This window comes from Mustela lutreola, chromosome 8 (assembly GCF_030435805.1).
Source record: "Mustela lutreola isolate mMusLut2 chromosome 8, mMusLut2.pri, whole genome shotgun sequence".
Taxonomy (NCBI): domain Eukaryota; kingdom Metazoa; phylum Chordata; class Mammalia; order Carnivora; family Mustelidae; genus Mustela; species Mustela lutreola.
Genome location: NC_081297.1, coordinates 46,565,238 through 46,585,093, shown reverse-complemented (window position 1 = coordinate 46,585,093; position 19,856 = coordinate 46,565,238). Strand labels below are relative to the sequence as shown.

The window sequence follows — 19,856 nt, the reverse complement described above, 5'->3', positions numbered from 1 at the left end:
ATGTGGCATCTCTTTTCTCCTGGCACCAGAAGTTTGGCTGAACCATGGAGACTAAGAATTTCCCCACCCTTAGCTATCTGGAGGAGGGATTAAGCTCCTCTTAAGGAGGAACTACTAGAGTTACTGCTAATATAAGTTAAGTTAGTGTTCCAGAAGTTAATGAAAATGAAGCATTTACTACTTTAAAAGTGAAAGTTGGTGGGACAAAAAGTAATAAGTCAGTGGGACAAGAATGGACAGGGAAAATATAAATTAATTCTATTTTGATCACATTGAGTTTTGAGTGTCTAGTGGAAATCCAGGATGTGGAAAGGCTGTCAAGCAAAGACACATAGAGCAGGACATGGCTACATAGGTTCATTCATGAACAAATCTGTAGTAAATACCTCTAGCATATACCAGGCACCGGCCTCAGTATTAGAGATACAAATATTTAAGAAATCTTCATGCAATTGAGAACTGAGAATGGAGAGATCTAGAGGTTCGTGCATTGTAGTAGCTCATGGGACAAGTCTCTATTGAAAGCGTTGCTCCTGTTGGGCACACCTGAGTCATTTGTCTTACTTCTCCTTCATTTCATGTAACTGGTCCTTTGATGGCCCTTTCTCATTTTTTTCTACCTCCAGATGTCAGAAAGGGTTGACTGGTTACAAAGCCAAAATGGAGTATGCAAAGTTGATGTCTATTCACCTGGAGACAGCCAGCCCCAGGACTGGAAAATGGTAAGGTCGGACTTCTTTAGAAATATGGAGGGATTTAGGAATAAGTGGAATACTCCACCACCACTACTTATCTCTCTGACCCACTACTTTTTAGTTACTCATTACTCACTTAAAATTCTTCGGGAAAAACATGAACTCCTCTAGAATAAAAAATTCTCACCATATTGTTTTGGGAAGAATATCCTATATATGGTAATTTCATAGAAGAAATATAATTAATGCAAAACCTATATATTAACAGCTGTAAATTTTTTAAATTTTAAATAGAAGGGGATTTGATTTCTAATAAATGTCTACAAAGTTCATAGAAACTATTTTTGAAATGTAGTATGCCTCAAAATTCTCAGAACTTTATCATTCTGTTGTCATCATTCAACAAACATTTATTCAGTACTTAATATCAAGCATTGTAAGTCAGGGTTCAGTCAGAATATGGAAACCATAGCAAATAATGTGATATTAAAAAATGTAGTCTACCCCTGAAACAAATAGTTCATTATATGAGTTACTATATATATATATTATATGAGTTACTATAGAGTTAGTACCAAACAAAACTGCTTTTATTACGTATTTTATTTACCTCTGTTCTTTCATGTAGAAAAACAAAAGATAGATGAATTTCAATACTAAATCAAATAAACAAAAAAAGTCATGATTTCTCATTAAGGAAGAAGCACTCCGGGAGATGCAAAAAAAAAAGAAAAGAAAAAAAGAAAAAGGGGTGCCTGAGTGGCTCAGTCAGTTGAGCATCTGCCTTCCACTCAGATTATGATCTCAGGGTCCTGGGATCAAGCCCCACATCGGGGGCTCTCTACTCAGCGGCAGGGGCCTGCTTCTCCATCTCCCTCTGACCCTCCCCACTGCTCGGTCTCTCACTTTCTCTCAAATAAATAAATAAAATATTAAAAAAATAAAATAAAATAAAAAAGAAAGAAAATAAATTTCTGCCCTCACAGACCTTACTATTAATTTGGGAAAATAAAAAATATACGTGTGAAAATATAAAAATAATTGAAAAGTTCTAAATAACCGATAGACCCCAAATATAAGAAGTTCATGATAATTTACCAAACAGCTTTTCTGACCATAATTGCTGTAGTTATTTAAAGAACAGATCAAAGTGGGAAGAGGTCAGAGAAAATTTCATAAAGTATCTTTAACAGAGATAGAGGTGAAGAAGAAGAGGATGGTAGGTAAACATGTTGACTTCAAACTAAGGTACTGGAGCAGAAGAACCCTTGCTATCATGTGGAAATGGGAGGACATTACTGCTTACAGTTAGTGCTTTTCTGAATGACAAGTACTGATGGTTTATAGCCTCAATTCTAAACTTTCCGCCATTAGATTCAAATGTCCAGTTTTTAACAACAATCACAAGATGTACGGAAAAGTATGGGAAAGTATAGCTCACTCAAAGGAAAAAAGTAGATCAACAGAAATTATGTCTGAAAAAGAGCTGATGGCAGATCCGGCAGATCCACTAGACAAAGACTAAAAACTTGGGGCACCAGGTAGTCTCAGTTAGTTAAGCATCTGCCTTCAGCTCAGGTTCTGGTCCCAGGGTCCTCAGATTGAGCCCCATGTCAGGCTCCCCACACAGCAGGGGGTCTGCTTCTCCCTTTTCCTCTGCCCCTCCCCCCACTTATGCTTGCTTGCCTTCTCTCTCTCTCTCTCTCTCACCTGCGCGCGTTCTCTCTCCCTCTCAAATAAATAAAGAAAATGAAAATAGTCTCCTAAAAAACAAAAGAAATTTAAAAAAATTGCCTTAAAGATGCTCAAAGAACAAAAAGAAACACGTGGAGAAACCCAAGAAAACAAAGTATGAACAAAATGCAAATATCAATAAAGAGAAAACCTAGAGATAATGTCAAAGAAGTTCTGCAGATGAGAAGTATCTTATGTACATTACCATAGGAGTACAAATTTTGTGCATATTCTCTCATTTACTATAATTACAATCACATAAGGAAATTAAAATTAACAATAATTACCTCATGATCCATCAATTCCACTTCCAAGTGTAAATCTGAAGAAAACAAAACCACTATTTCAAAGTGATAACTGCAGCCTCTGTTCACTGTAGCATTATTCACAATAGCCAAGAGCTGGAAGCAACCCAGCCCATCCATGAATGAATAAAGAAAACGTGGTATATGCACAGTAGAATATTATCCAACGATAAAAAGAAGGAAATCTTGCCATTTGCAATAACATGGATGGACCTAAAGGGTGTAAGCTAAGTGAAATAAGTCAGAGAAAGACAAATACTATATGATCTCACATTTAGACTCTTAAAAAACAAAACCCCTAGATACAAAGAACAGATAGGTGGTTGCCAGGGGTGCGTGGTGTGAGAGTGAGCTAAATGGATTGAAAGAGTCAAAAGGAATAAACTTCAAACTATAAGATAAATAAGTCCTGGGAATTTGATGTACAGCATAGCAACAATAGTTGTTAATACTGTATTGTATAGTTGAAAGTTGCAAAGAGAGTAGATCTTAAAAGTTCTCATTATAAGAAAAAATAATTTTGAACTATGGTGTGGTGAGGGATGTTAATGAGACCATTGTGATCATTTTGCAATATATACAAATACTGAATCATTATATTGTGTACCTGAAACTAACACAATATTTTATGTCAATTAAATCTCCATAAAAAATAATAAGCTTTCAGCCATGCATCAAAAGTAAACAGAAACACAAGACTCACCTGTCCAGAAATCAAAGAACTCTTCTACTTCCAAGTGGGCACAAAATTCTTAATTACTTTGAGCTTGAGATGGGCAAAAAAAAGCTACCAACACAAATTTTCCATTGTTTCTTAACCAACAGAGAATAGATCTCTATAAACAATCAATCCATTAAAGGGATCACCAAATGATTAAACAATAAAACCAAATTCTTATTCACCACTGTCACTAATTGTTATTGGCCATCAAGGAGCCAAATTGAAAATCAAAAGCAAAATTAGTACAGGGAAAAATTAAAACTAGAAAAAACAGAATGGAGATGGCTGGGTGGCTTAGTCAGTTAAGCTGCTGCCTTCAGTCCAGGTCATGATCCTAGGGTCCTGGGATCAAGCCCCGGATTGGGCACCCTGCGCAGCAGGGAGTCTCCTTCTCTCTCTCCTTCCCACTCATGCTTTCTCTTGGTATCTCTGCCTCTCTCTTTCAAATACATACATACATACATACATACAATCTTGAAAAAACAGAATGCAAAGTTCTATTTCCACCTTGGATTCACCTCTGAGGCCAAAGGAAAGATGCACCTCATACTCTTCCTTCCAGATAATATTTATCTCTGTTAGGTGGATCTGCTGGACATCTTGGCAAAGACTTCCAAAACTGTTAAAAGATCATTTTCAGAGAAGGTGAAATAATGACTTCCATATATATATAAAAGTAAACTCACGGTGGGGCTCAGACTACGTGAAATAATGTGTGTAAAGCGGGAGCACAGTGCCTGGCAAACACTAGTATATAAGAAATAGTAGCTAGTAGGGATGCCTGGGTGGCTCACTTGGTTAAGTGTCTTCCTTCAGCTCAGGTCATGATCCCCGGATACTAGGACCAAGTCCCACATCAGGCTCCTTGCTCAGGGAGGAGCCTGCTTCTCCCTCTGCCTCTACCATTCCCCCTGCTTGTGCTCTCTTTCTCTCTTTCTCTCTCTCTGACATATAAATAAAAAATCTTAAAAAAAAAAAAAAAGAAAGAAATAGTAGCTAGTAACTTATGTGACACTTGATAAATAAAGTGCGAAGTTATTCTTTAAAGATGGGCAATACTTGTAGTCTTTCCTAGATAGACATTACTCTAATATAATTACAGTGTTCCTTTATATTTGATAGCAAATAGGACACATACTTCTTTTTTTAAAAGATTTTTTTAGTATTACTTATTTATTTGACTGACAGATCACAAGTAGGCAGAGAGGCAGGCAGAGAGAGAGAGAAGAGGGGGAGGAGGAAGCAGGCTCCCCACTGAGCAGAGAGTCCTATGCGGGGCTCAATCCCAAGACCCTGGGATCATGACCTAAGCTGAAGGCAGAGGCTTTAACCCACTGAGCCACAGGACACATACTTCTTATTTTGGTCTATGCTCAAGTGAAAATTATAGATTGTAATATATAAAACTAAAAATATGTATATGTGCTTATTATAGCTAGTGTCCATTAAGTAATCTGTATTCATTCAAAACTAATAAATTGTCCACAGATATTAACTCCTCAATTAAAAATTGATTGTTCACTTAAGTGATATCATATAGTTCATTGGAAGTCATTTAACATATCAAGACTGGCTTATATAGCCCAGCAAAGTGATTAATGATGCACAATTGTCCTTGAATTCTCTAATTTTTTTAAACTATAGTTTTAATAAGAGATCTAAATAAAAACAGATAAATCATGGAAAATAGCAAGTAATATAAAGATAAGAAAAATTGGATCCAGTGCAAATTCAGTGCAAATGCTAACTCTGCTACAAAGCAGATGACTGTCAGCTCTTAAGGGTATATATATATTTTAAAGATTTTGTTTATTTTTTTTTATTTGACATACAGAAATTACAAGTAGGCAGAGAGAGGGAGGGAGAAGCAAGCTCCCTGCTGAGCAGAGAGCCTGATGCAGGCCTTGATCCCAGGCCCCTGAGATCATGACCTGAACCAAAAGAAGAGGCTTAACCCACTGAGCCACCTAGGGGCCCAGGTGCCCCTTAAGGGTGAATTTTTTTTTTTTTTTAAAGATTTTATTTATTTATTTGACAGAGAGAAATTACAAGTACACTGAGAGGCAGGCAGAGAGAGAGAGAAGGAAGCAGGCTCCCTGCTGAGCAGAGAGCCCGATTCGGGACTCGATCCCAGGACCCTGAGATCATGACCTGAGCCGAAGGCAGCGGCTTAACCCACTGAGCCACCCAGGCGCCCAAGGGTGAATGTTTTAAAAGCACTGTAGTGTAGTGGCTGAGAGCATGGGCTCTAGATTCAGACTGCCTGGGTTGGAACTCCTGCTCCATCAGTGATTAGCTGTATAACCTCAGATCAGTAACTAAAGTGATCTCTCCTTTCTTCAGTTCCTACTCCTGTACAATGTGGATAATAAGAGCACTAACATTTAAGTATACTGTAAGAATAATGTTGACTGAGGGGCATCTGGGTGGCTCAGGCAGTTAAGCATCTGCCTTCAGCTAAGGTCATGATCTCAGGGTCCTGAGAAGGACCCCTGCTCTGAGGAGAGTCTGCTTCTCCCTCTTCCTCTGCCCCTCCCCCTCAGTCATGCACTCTCTCTTTCTAATAAACAAAATCTTTTTTTAAAAGAATACTACTAAGTGAGATAGTAGCCTTAAAATACTTGGAATAGTGCCTGATATATCATACTAAGTACCTAATAAATGTTGGTTACTTTTATTGTGATGATACAGCAGTTAAGGCTTGAGAAAGGTGACTGTTTTTGTAACCAGTCTTTGAGGTTGTCCTGAATGTCCCATATCTTTACTTTGTTATAGTCGGATGAATCCTTGTCTATTTTTAAGGAAGCCTCAACTGATCCTATCAGAGTGCTCAGCTGGCTCCGCAGAGACCTGGAAAAAAGTACAGCAGGATTCCAAGATGTTAAGTTCAAACCTGGAGAATCCCCCTTAGGTGGGGAAGTGAGTGACTTAGGAGACCCCTGCAAGGGTTTCTCTGTGGACTATTACAATGCCACCAACAAGGGCAGTCCAGGAAGATTGCATTTTGAGATGACTCACAGAGAGAACCCCATCCAGGGCTCCAGTATCCAACTTGGTAATGGGAGTTCAGTAGATGAAGTTTCTTTCTATGCTAATCGCCTCACAAATCTAGTCATAGCCATGGCCCGCAAGGAGATCAATGAGAGGATAGATGGTTCTGAAAACAAATGTGTCCATCAGTCATTATACGTGGGAGATGAACCCACGCCCAACAAAAGCTTGAGTACGGTGGCATCAGAACTGGTGAATCAGACTGTCTCTGCATGTTCCAAGAATGCTGCCTCAGATAGGTCTCCAGGCTCTGGTGACAGAGCCTCAGGATTATTACAGAGTCCCCCAAATTTGAAATATAAGACCACTCTGAAGATCAAGGAGAGCACCAAGGAAAGTAAGGGTGCAGATGATAAGCCTCCTTCTAGAAAGTCTTTCTTCTACAAGGAGGTGTTTGAATCTCGTAATGCAGGTGATGCCAAAGAGGGTGGAAGGTCCTTACCTGGGGAGAGAAAGATGTTCAGAGGGCAAGAAAGACCTAATGACTTTACAGCTTCTGTTAGTCAAGGGATCATGACCTATGCTAATAGTGTGGTATCTGATATGATGGTGTCCATCATGAAGACACTGAAGATCCACGTGAAGGACACAACCATTGCCACCATTCTGCTAAAGAAGGTACTGCTCAAGCATGCAAAAGAGGTCGTCTCAGATCTTATTGACTCCTTCATGAAGAACCTCCACAATGTCACAGGGACCCTCATGACTGATACGGACTTTGTCTCAGCTGTAAAAAGAAGTCTGTTCTCTCACGGAAGCCAGAAGGCCACAGATATCATGGATGCCATGCTTGGTAAGCTATACACTGTAATGTTTGCAAAGAAACCGCCTGAAAATGTCAGGAAAACTAAGGACAGGTCTGAGAGTTACTCCCTTGTCTCCATGAAAGGAATGGGTGACCCTAAAAACCAAAATTCAAACTTTGCAGCCATGAAATCTGAAGGTAAATTGAGGGAAAAAGTGTACTGTCCTGCATCCAAACCTGAGGAGAAGTCTTGTGTCGAAACTCTGGGTGAACACATTATCAAAGAAGGATTGACACTTTGGCGTAAAAGTCAGCAAAAAGAAGGAAGATCTCCAGGTTTCCAAAGGGCAACATTTGCAGCTCCCAACAAACAGTACAAGCCTGTACCAGACATTCCTCTGGACTATCCTTTGGATACTTCCAGCCTCAGCCCCCCTGTGCATCACCAAGAGAAACCTGAGAATTTTATGTGTGACTCAGACTCCTGGGCCAAGGACCTGATCGTATCTGCCTTACTTCTGATTCAATACCACCTGGCCCAGGGAGGAAGCATGGATGCACAGAGCTTCATTGAAGCAGCTGGCAGTACCAACTTGCCTGCCAACAAGTCCCCTGTAGTTTCTGATGAGTCCAGCCCCAAGTCTCCTCAAACAGGAGGTAACCAAGAGGAAGCAGAAAAGAAAGATCTGATGAGTGTTTTCTTTAACTTCATCCGGAATTTACTTGGTGAGACCATTTTCAAGAGTGACCGTAGCTCTGAACCCAAGGTGCCAGAAAAGCCAATTAAGGAAGAATGTAGCCACCAGAGTGAAAGACCTGTAACCCCTTCTCCCATCAAATTAAGTGAAGGTGATGAGGCTGGTGGTCCCTTTGCTGGGCTGACCAAGATGGTTGCTAGCCAGCTAGATGGCCACATGAATGGGCAAATGGTAGAACATCTGATGGACTCAGTGATGAAGTTATGTCTCATTATTGCCAATTCCTTTGACTCTCCCTTGGCAGAGCTGGGAGATGATAAGTCTGGGGATGCAAGCAGGCCAACTTCAGCCTTCCCAGATAGTTTATATGAGTGCTTACCAGTCAAGGGCACAGGGACAGCAGAGACTGTCCTGCAGAATGCCTATCAAGCTATCCATAATGAATTGAGAGGTATGTCAGGACAGCCCCCTGAAGGGTATGCAGCACCCAAAGTGATTGTCAGCAATCAGAGCCTAAGTGATACGGTTCAGAACAAGCAACTCCAAGCCGTACTTCAGTGGGTCGCCGCCTCTGAACTCAATGTCCCTATTTTGTACTTTGCTGGTGATGACGAAGGAATCCAGGAGAAGGTAAGGAGGTAGAGTCAGAGAGATTTGGGAAGATTTGTTAAGGATTAATTAGGGTTTTAAGTTTCTATTTTCTTTCTGCATGGGATGTTGGCTATAAGAAGAGTAGGAGGAGGATAGTGAGAATTTGAAGATGCCTCCTGGCAGAGATAATGGATAAAGTAAAATGGGATTTTGCCCAATAAGAGGCATATTAAAGGGGATAAAGAGGGATAAGTGTGTATATATATACATATATATGTATATGTATATATATGAAATGTGCTGTTGATTTATTATAAGTGTTTGATATGTGGTAAATCAAATCTGATTCTTTTTTCTGCATACAGTGGTGGGAATGCACAGATGAAAAACCTCTAAGAGACTTGGGAAAAGAGTCAGATAAAGGTCTGGACCTCAGCCTGAAATTTGGATAGGACAGCATATTGCCTTAAGAATGAGAAGGAGCTGCTAGGAGGCATCCCAGGAATGTACTGAGGGGGCAGGAGGTTATACCCTTCCAAACTTGTCATTACTCTCTCAGCTGGTTGGCTAGGAAGTGTTGGGGATTTGACAGGATTCAGTAAATAACATCCCTCTTCCCCTTACTCTAAGTTCTGAATCAATTGCGAAGTAAGACTAAAGAATAAGGCAGATGGGAAATCAACTTATCTCTGTTATTACTGATAAAGGTAAGTGTGTGCCTTCTAACTCCTTGCTTCTCCCCATGAGGCCTTGGAACAGCTTACTGAAGAGAATCGTGCATGTGTCTGTTAAGATTGGTATATAACTTTACAGGCAGACCTCAAAGACATTGTGGGTTCTGTTCCAGACCACTGCAATAGAGCAAAGTCAGGTGAATTTTTTGGTTTCCCAGTGCATATAAAAAGTTACGTTTACACCATACTGTAGTCTATTAAGTGTGCAATAGCATTATTTCTTTAGAAATAAGGGCATACTTAAATTAAAAACTGCTTTATTGCTAAAAATGCTAACCGTCATCTGAGTTCTTGGTAAATATAACTGCTAGTCAAGATCACTATAGAAAATATAATAAGAAGGAAAATGTTTGAAATATTGCAAGAACTGTCAAAATATGACACAGGAACCCAGAGTGAGCAAATGCTGTTGGAAAAAGAGCACCAATAGACTCGCTTGGTGCTTTGTAAAAGCACCTTCACTTTGTAAAAAAACACAGTATCTGCAAAGTACGGTAAAGCAAAACACAATAAAACAAGTATGCCTGTATGTCAGTTTCAGGTGTACATTGTAATTCGATATCTGTATATACTGTAAAATAATCATCACCATAAGTCGAGTTACCACCCATCACCCCACAATTCAGCTGTTCACACACCCCTAACCCAGTTTCCCTTTGGGTACCACCAGTCTGTTTTCTGAATGAGTTTGGCATTTTTTGTTTGTTTTATTTGTGTGTGTGTGTTTTTTTTTTTTAGATTCCACACATAGGTGAAATCATACAGTATTTGTCTTTCTCTATCTGACTTACTTTATTTAGCATAACACCCTCAAGTTGCCACAACTGGCAAGATTTTCTCCTTTTTTTATGGCTGAGGAGTATTCCATTACACACACACACACACACACAACACACACAAACACAGGGCCTATACCTTCTTTATCCATTTATCCATCAAAAGACACTTGGGTTGTTTCAGGTCTTGGCTACAAGATGCAGTAAACATCGAAGTATATATAGCTTTTCAAATTTGTGTTTTTGTATTCTACAGATAATACCCAGATAGAATTGCTGTATCATATGGTAGTTCTACTTTTAATTTTTTGAAGAATCCCCATATCATTTGCCACAGTGGCTGCACTAATTTACATTTCCACCAACGGTGTATGAGGATTTCTTTTTCTCCACATCTTCTCCAACATTGTTATTTCTTGCCTTTTTTATAATAGCCATTCTGACAGGTGTGAGGTGATATTTTATTGTGGTTTTGATTTGCTTTTTCCTGATAATTAGTAATATTGAGCATCTTTTTATATGCCTGTTGGCAACCTGTCTTCTTTCACAAAATGTCTATTCCAGTCTTCCGCTCATTTGTTTGTTACAGTGTTTTTAAAATGTATTATTGAATACAGTCCACACACAGTGTGTTAGTTTCAGGTGTGCAAAGTAGTAACTTTTCAATCCTGTACATTACTCATTGCTCACTGTAATGAGTATAGTCCCCATCTTTCACCATATGAGGTTATTATAGTGTTATTGACTATATTCCCTCTGCTGGACTTTTCATCTCTGTGACTTTATAACTGGAACTTGGTACCTTTTAATCTCTTTCACCAATTTTGCCCATCCTCCAACCTTCTTCCCTCTGGCAACCTCCAGTTTGTTCTCTTTAAGAGTCTGTTTGGTTTGGGTTTGTTTATTTATTCATTTTTGTTTTGTTTTTTAGGTTCCCCATATAAGTGAAATCATGTAATATTTGTCTTTCTCTGTCTTATTTTTTATTACTATGTTCAGTTTGCCAACACAGTTTGCCAGCATCATTAATTTTTGATGTAGTGTTCAACGATTCACTAATTGGATATAACCACCAGTGCTCATCACCACACTTGCCCAACCCATCACTTGGTTACCCCACCCCAGACCCCTCCCCTGTTTCCCAGAGTCCAGAGTCTTTCATGGTTTGTCTCCCTTTCTGATTTCTACCCATTCAGTTTTCCTTCCCTTCCCCTGTGGTCCTCCTCCCTGTTCCTTACGTTCCACCATCTTACACCATTGGTAGGGATGCAAGCTGGTACAGCCACTCTGGAAAACCGTATGGAGGTTCCTCAAGCCATCTTTTGACCTTTATATTAGCTTTATAAGTGGTTAGTCCACTGACACATTTACCAGTGAGATTTTTGCTTTCATGTATTTTCTTGTTACTAGTTAGTGCCTTTTGTTTTTGGCTTAAAGAAGTTCCTTTAAGATTTCTTATAAGGCTTTTCATCCTATAAGGCTCATCATCATTTAGTTTAGTGGTAATGAACTTTTATAGTTTTTGCTTTTTTGGGAAACTATCTCCCCTTCAGTTTTGATAACCTTGCAAGGTGGACTCTTCTCAATTGGAAGATTTTTCCTCCATCACTTTGAATATATCAATACTGTTCCCTTCTGGCCTGCAGAGTTTTTGCTGAAAAATCTGATAGTCTTCTGGGGGCTCCCTTCTATTTTCTCTTCTAAGAGAAAAAAATTTTTTTCTGCTGCTTTAATATTCTCTATCTTTAAGTTTTGATATTTTAATTATAAATTTAATTATCTCTTTGGATTCATTTTATTTTTTGGTTTTTTTTTTTAAAGATTTTATTTATTTATTTGACAGACAGAGATTACAAGTAGACAGAGAGAGGAAGGGAAGCAGGCTCCCCGCTGAGCAGTGAACCTGATGTGGGGCTTGATCCCAGGACCCTGGGATCATGACCTGAGCTAAAGGCAGAGGCTTTAACCCACTGAGCTATCCAGGCGCCCCTCTTTGGATTCATTTTATATGAAACTTCCCTTGCTTCCTGGAGCTGGATGTCTGTTTCCTTCCCCCAGGTTAGTAAAGTTTTTAGCCGTTCCTTTTTCAAATAAGTTTTCTCTCTGGTTTTTTTTTCTCTCTCCTCTTCTTCTGGGACCCTTATAATGAAGATGTTACTCTGCTTGATGCTGTCCTGCAGGTCTCTTAAGGTATCCTTACTATTTAAAATTCATTTTTCTTTTTGCTGCTCTGATTGGGTCATTTCCAGTACTGACCTGTTCAGTTTCACCTAATCTTCTCTTGAATCCCTCAAGTGTATTTTTCAGTTTAACTATTGAATTCTTCCGCTCTGTGACTTTTGTCTGGTACTTTCTTGTGTTTTCCCTCTCTTTGTTGAAGTTCTCACTGTATCTATTCATTCTTCTCCTGAGTTCAGTGAGCATCTTTATGATCGTTATTTATACTCTTTATCAGGTAGATTGCTAATCTCCATTTCACTATGGCCTCTTTCTAGTATTTTGTTTTTATTCTTTCATTTGGAACATATTCCTCTGTCTTTTCATTTTGTGTGACTCTATAGGTATCTGTGTTTGTTTTATAGGTATTAGGTAAAACAGCTATCTTTCCCAGAGTTGAAGGAGATGAACCTTATTGTTTAACTGTGCCCTAGCTTTTGGTTGCTTCTCCGACCTTAGTGGTGGTGGTTTTTTTTTTAATTTTTTAATTTGACTTCAATTTAATCAATTATACTGTATTACTCTTAGTTTCAGAAGTAGAATTCAGTGATTAATCAATTACATATAATACCCAGTGCTCATTACTTCAAGTGCCAATGTTAATGCCCATCACCCAGTTAGCCCATCCCCTCACTCACTTCCCCTCCAGCAACCCTCAGTTTGTTCTCTATAGTTAAGAGTCTCTTAGGGTTTTTCTCTCTCGCTGTGTTTATCTTATTTTTCCTTCATTTCCCCTATGTTCATCTGTTTTGTTTTTTAAATTTAACATATGGGTGAAATCATATGGTATTTTTCTTTCCCTGACTTACTTATTTTACTTAGCATAATACTCTCTAGCTCCATCCACGTCATTGCAAATGGCAAGATTTTGTTCTTCTATTTATTTATTTATTTTGTTTATTAACATATAATGTGTTATTTGTTTCAGGGGTACAGGTCTGTGAATCATCAGTCTTACACAATTCATAGCACTCACCATAGCACATACCCTCCCCAGTGTCGATCACCCCGCCACCCCATCCCTCCCACTCCCCTCCATTCCAGCGACCCTCAGTTTGTTTCCTGAGATTAACAGGCTCTTGGTTTGTCTCCCTCCTGATCCCATCTTGTTTCATTTTTCCCTCCCTCCCCCTAAAACCCCCCTCCCGGCCCCTCAAATTCCTCATATCCAGAGAGATCATATGATAATTGTCTTTCTCTGACTTATTTCACTTAGTATAATACCCTTTAGTTCCATCCACGTCATTGCAAATGGCAAGGTTTCGGTTTCTTATGGCTGCATAGTATTCCGTTGTATATATATATTCCACGTCTTCTTTATCCATTCATCTCTTAATGGACATCGGGGCTCTTCCTTTATTTTGGCTATTGTGGACATTGCTTCTATAAACATTGAGGTCTTTGTGCCCCTTCAAATCATGGTTTGTATCCTTTGGATAAATACCTAGTAGTGCAATTGCTGGGTCCTAGGGTAATTCTATTTTTAACTTTTTTGAGGAAACTCCATACTGTTTTCCAGAGTGGCTGCACCAGTTTGCATTCCCACCAACAGTGTAAGAGCATTCCCCTTTCTCCACATCTTTGCCAACATCTGTTGTTTCCTGAGTTGTTAATTTTAGCCATTCTGACTGGTGTGAGGTGGTATCTCATTGTGGTTTTGATTTGTAGCTTGATTTGTTCTTAACAGATCCCAGTTGTTGAATCTGTGCCAAGATCTTTCAGTCTTCCAAAGGGAGGGATCTCAGACAGTACCTAGTTTCAAGGTAATTGTAAGCCAGATCCTCAGGCAACAACTTTTTTTTTCATAATTTTTTTATTTTTTAAATTTCTTTTCAGTGTACCAGAATTCATTGTTTATGCACCACACCCAGTGCTCTGTGCAATACGTGCCCTCCAAAATACCCACCCCCAGGCTCACCCAACCTCCCACTCCCTGCCCTTTCAAAACCCTCAGATTATTTTTCAGAGTCTGTAGTCTCTCATGGTTCATCTCCCCTCTAATTTCCCCCAACTTCCTTCTCCTCTCCACCTCCCCGTGTCCTCCATGTGATTCCTTATGCTCCACAAATAAGTGAAACCATATGATAATTGATTCTCTCTGCTTGACTTATTTCACTCAGCATAATCTCTTCCAGTCCCATCCATGTTGATACAAAAGTTGGGTATTCGTCCTTTCTGATGGAGGCATAATATTCCATAGTGTGTATGGACCATATCTTCCTTATCCATTTGTCCATTGAAGGGCATCTTGGTTCTTTCCACAGTTTGGCGACTGTGGCCGTTGCGGCTATGAACATTGGGGTACAGATGGCCCTTCTTTTCACTACATCTGTATCTTTGGGGTAAATACCCAGTAGTGCAATTCCAGGGCCATAGGGAAGCTCTATTTTTAATTTCTTAAGGAATCTCCACACTGTTTTCCAAAGTAGCTGCGCCAACTTGCATTCCTACCAACAGTGTAAGAGGGTTCCCCTTTCTCCAAATGCTCTCCGACACATGTTGTTTACTGTCTTGTTAATTTTGGCCGTTCTAACTGGTGAAAGGTGGTATCTCAATGTGGTTTTGATTTGAATCTCCTTGATGGCTAGTGATGATGAACGTTTTTTCATGTGTCTGATAGCCATTTGTATGTCTTCATTGGAGAAGTGTCTGTCCATGTCTTCTGCCCATTTTTTGACATGATTATTTGTTTTGTGTGTGTTGAATTTGAGAAGTTCTTTATAGATCCTGGATATCAGCCTTTTGTCTGTACTGTCATTTGCAAGTATCTTCTCCCAATCCATGGGTTGCCTCTTTGTTTTGTTGACTGTTTCCTTTGCTATGCTGAAGCTTTTGATCTTGATGAAGTCCCAAAAATCATTTTCCCTTTTGTTTCCTTTCAGGCAACAATGTTTAAGATATGTAAATACATACAATCTTGTTGATCCACAGTTGCAATCCCTGATGACTTCCAGACTAGGAGATCTGGAGGTGTTGCTGGGCAACACTTGCAGAAATCATGTATTTAGACATGTGCATATGCTCCCTTTAAGACGGTATCAACAAACTGTGGCAAGGCCAAGGGACTGTGCAAATATGATGTCTCCCTGCCCATGTACCTTGGGGTGCCTGTAACCTCTGGGTGTGTGGCAGACCTGAAGCCTGACACTCAGACTGAAGTTCCAGGACAAGAATATAGGCCTTTTCCACATGAAGGAGATGTGCAGTGCCATGGGACAGTAGCTTATTTGATTATTTCAGACCCATAGGACTCAGAAATGCAGTCCCCTTTGGTTCCCAGAGCCAGGCTCTCAAAGAGCATTCCCTGTGTGGTTTGTGCCTGCCCACTAGCTGTGGCTTGGTGAGCTGTGGCTTCAGTGTGCAGAAACAGGGTGCTTCCACTGGAGCAGTAGGCTAGGAGGTAGTGTGAGAATGGCATCCACCAGTCCCGGCACCAACAAAGCAGAAGGAAAACACAAAAACAGCCTCTGCCAGTGCCTTCATCCCCAGAGAGTACCAGAAGGTTTCTGCCTCCCTGGAGGATGAGGAAATGAGTTTCCTCTGCATGTAGTCCAGGACCCTTTCAAACTGTGGCTTTTTTGCTGGGTTCCAAGCCAAGTGGGTTTGTGCGCAAACCCTTCAAAAGCAGATTTTTTCATTCCCTATAGCCTTTTGGTTCTCCTGGAAGTAAACCCGGTAAAACCTGGTTTTTAAGACCAGACACTTTATTGGCTTATTTTTTTGGTGCAGTTCTAAGGGTTGAGATGCCTGATATGGGGCATGGACCCTCTCATTCCTGAAGGACAAGGTCCATTTTTGAGATTCCTCCTAATTGTAGGTCACTGTTGTAGGGTTGGTTTTATTGCTAGACCATATCTCTGTTTCTTCTACCCATCTTGATGTGGCTCTTTTATTCTCCCTCTTTAATTCGCTCTCTGGAAGCACTGTTTAGTTAGTTTTGAGGTCCTTTTCAGAGGGAATTATTCTATACATAGCTGTAGATTTGTTGTGTTTGTGGGAGGAGATGAATTCAGGATCCTTTTATGCTGTCATTCTGAGTCCTCCTCTGAAAGGAAATTCTGAGACTGGAAAACATGAGTATTTATGTAAGTAGCTGCTTCATGGTAATGTAGAGGAATTAAGAAACAAATATCTTTACAACACACACACACACGACACACTTTTAGGACTTGATAATTTCATCTCAGTTGAGAGAAGTGGAATAGCACCAACTAAGTAGTAAGCATGGCACAGGAAATATAAAAATTATTATCATTATGAGAAAGTAATTCATCCTCATAGAAACCAGCGGATGTAGAAGAGATTTTTCTCTGTTTAGTAAGTGGTATTAGTAATCCTTATGACTGGGTTACTTGGTTTATCTGATGCCTGGGAAGACACAGGATTGTAAAATATCAAGATAAGACTTTACTAAACAAGAAACTGTATGATTTAGAGACTTGCTAGCAAAGTGGGTCTGTGGACCAACATCACTGGCATCGCCTGGAAGCTTGTTACAAGTACAGAATCCCAAGCTCTACTCCTGCCCTACTGAACTAGAAACTCAATTTTAACAAAATCCCCCGGTCATATGTGTGCACATTTAAGTTTGGGCTAGAGCACAGAACATGGGGTTCCGATCTGAGATACATCCCTGAGTTCTTGGTAAGTTCTGGCTTGTTATAGTTTTCCCAGTCTGTAAAACAACTAGTTTGGTATATAACAATTAACAGAGGGGGCTATTTTCACAAAAGCTGATGAAAAAAATTCTAAAAAGGAGCATAGGTTCCATGTGTATAATGCATGAATATATTTTTGTTCTATATCCATCTTTTCAGTCAAACCCAGCATACATAATATACATAAAACATTCTGTTTTATATTATTTTGAATTAGAATGTCTATAATATACTTATCCAAAATGAAGACAATATACTTGATTTATACACACACACACATCTCTGCCCACTGTAAAGGTAAAGATGAACATCTAAAAGAATAGAAAAGATAGGTAACAGCACATCCAAATGTCAACCAATAAGTAGATTTGCATTGAATATCAGTGTGTTTTTAATAAAAGTTGGGTGACGTATACATCAAAGAAACTACCTAAGAATAATTTGAGATTTTTTTTGGGGGGGGGAAGAGATTTAATTAATAAATGGAAATACTCTCGTGCTGAGATAGTAATGCTGGAATGCCCATGAACCCAATTCCTTTAAACAAATTGGTGTCCATGTTTGAATAGATAATATATGCATAGTCCTAAATCCAAAGGCACAGGGAAAATGAAGGCTTTTGTTCTATCCATATCTCCCCTTTCGTTTCCCTCCCTGGAGAAAACCTTTCTGATCAATTTCTTCTTTATCCCTCTAGAAATACATATGCATGCACAAGCAAATACTTACAGGTGTATATTTTTTTTCTTTAAGGCACAAATGTTACTACTATATATATATTCTGTTCTGCAACATATTTAGCTGCCACATTCTTTTTTTTTTTTTTAAGATTTTACTTTTTATTTGAGAAAGAGAGAGAGCACAATTAGTAGAGAGGGAGCAGGGTCAGAGGGAGAAGCAGACTCCCCTATGAGCAGGGAACCCAATGTGGGACTCTATTCCATGACCCGGGGATCATGACCTGAGCGGAAGACAAATGCTTAACTGACTGAGCCACCAGGGCTCCCTGCCACATTTTTTAGTGGCTACATATAACTCTATGAAGATACTGTATTTAACCACTGTATGGACATTTCAGTGGCTAATATTTTGTCCAAAAGCAGTGCTGAATGCACAGATTCAAACACATCTGGATGTGCTAAACACCTAGGAAAGGAATTTTAAAATGTCAATGAAAAATGTATTAGTATATTAGATATATATTTCTAGATTGCCTTCCATAGAGCTTGCACCAATTTTCATACCTTTAAAACAATATGAAAGCGGTGCCTGGGTGGTTCAGTTAGTTAAGCGTCTGCCTTCGACTGGGGTCATGAGCCCAAGAGTCCTGAGATTGAGCTGCACGGCGGGCTCCTTGCTCAGCAGGGAGCCTGCTTCTCCCTCTCCCTCTGCCTGCTCCCGGTGCTTGTACTCTGTCTGCCAAATAAATCAATAACATCTTTTAAAAAAATTATGAGATTTCCCATTTCCCATGTTTTATCCAAATGTTTGTGCCAGACTTTTCATCTTTGCTGAATGTTGCCTCGCTTTGCACTTGTCTTACTAGGAATGAGGATAAAGATCTTTTTATATGTTTAAGAACCAGTTGAATATCCTTTTTCATGGATGAATTGTTCATAACCTCTGCCCATTTTTCTACTAGATTGCTAGTCTTTTCCTTATTAATCTGTGAGAGTTTTATATATGTAAGAAAATTAGTCTTTATGATATTAAGCACAATTTTTGTCACTTGTATTTTTGTTTTATTTTGTTTTTGCCATATAGAATTCTAAAAATGTTTATGTAGTCAAATCTAAGTAATTGTTCAAGTTTTTTCCTGGATTTTATGTCGTATTTGAAGAAAACATTCTACACTACAACATATTAACAAAACTTACTCATGTTTTCTTCTAGTACCTTTGTGATTTTTAAAAAATACTTAAGACTTGGGGCACCTGGGTGGCTCAGTGGGTTAAGCCTTTGCCTTCGGCTCAGGTCATAATCTCAGGGTCCTGGGATTGAGCCCCGCATCGGGCTTTCTGCTCTGTGGGGAGCCTGCTTCCCCCCTCTCTCTGCTTGCCTCTCTGCCTACTTGTGATCTGTCAAATAAATAAATAAAATCTTTTTAAAAATAAAAAAAATATTTAAGACTTTGATCCATTTTCAATTCATTTTTATACAAGATGTGAGGTAGGGATGCAAACATTTATTTTTTTCCAGATAGCTACCTGTCTTTGGTTCTTTTCTTCAACTTTCTGTTCTGTTCCATTGAATTATCTACTCTTACTATTTTAATAGCATCTTGTTTTAATTACTGTTATTCCATAATGTGTTTTAATATCTGATAAGACTAAGGACTCCTTATTTCTCTATGTCAAAACTTTCTAGGGTACATTTCTGTTTCTAACCCCCAGCCACAAGTGACCATTTACCTGTTTTCTATCATTATAGATTTACCTCTCTGTCATTTTATATAATGGAGCCATAAAATAAATAAAATAAAATGTGGCTCTTTTACATCTAGCTCTTCACACTTAGCATAATGTTTTTGAGGTTAACCCTTGTTGTTGTATGTATCAGTTCACTCCTTTTTATTGCTGAATAATATTTGATGAAATGGATATACTGTGTTTTGTTTATCCATTCACTAGCTAATGAGCATTTGGATTGTTTTTAGTCCTTTGCTCTTATGAATCATGCTCCTATGAGTATTCACATACAAGTCTTTGTGCAGACATATGTTCTCATTTCTCTTGGCTAACAAGGAGTGGGGTTGCTATATCTGAAGGTCACTAGAAATTTATATGGACTTAAGTTTCTCTACATTCTCATCAACATTTGTTGTTATAATTGGTATAATGGTATCTCACTGTAGATTTAATTTGATAGACATTAAAATGACTTAAGAAGGTTGAACATCATTTTGTGTGCTCATTAGCCATTCATAGATAC

The 19,856-nt window shown here is 39.0% G+C and overlaps 1 protein-coding gene across 4 annotated transcripts in view; it reads left to right on the top strand.

Annotated features, from left to right (window-relative positions):
• Window positions 1-19,856, top strand: part of AKAP3 (A-kinase anchoring protein 3) — a 32,187-nt gene that overhangs the window by 8,194 nt on the left and 4,137 nt on the right. For 3 of the 4 annotated variants that reach the window (XM_059184560.1, XM_059184559.1, XM_059184558.1), the window contains 2 exons: window positions 627-722; window positions 6,231-8,579. In XM_059184560.1, the coding sequence (XP_059040543.1) occupies window positions 627-722; window positions 6,231-8,579 (2,445 nt within the window). The remainder of the gene's footprint in view (window positions 1-626; window positions 723-6,230; window positions 8,580-19,856) is intronic. The other variant, XM_059184561.1, reaches the window with a different exon arrangement.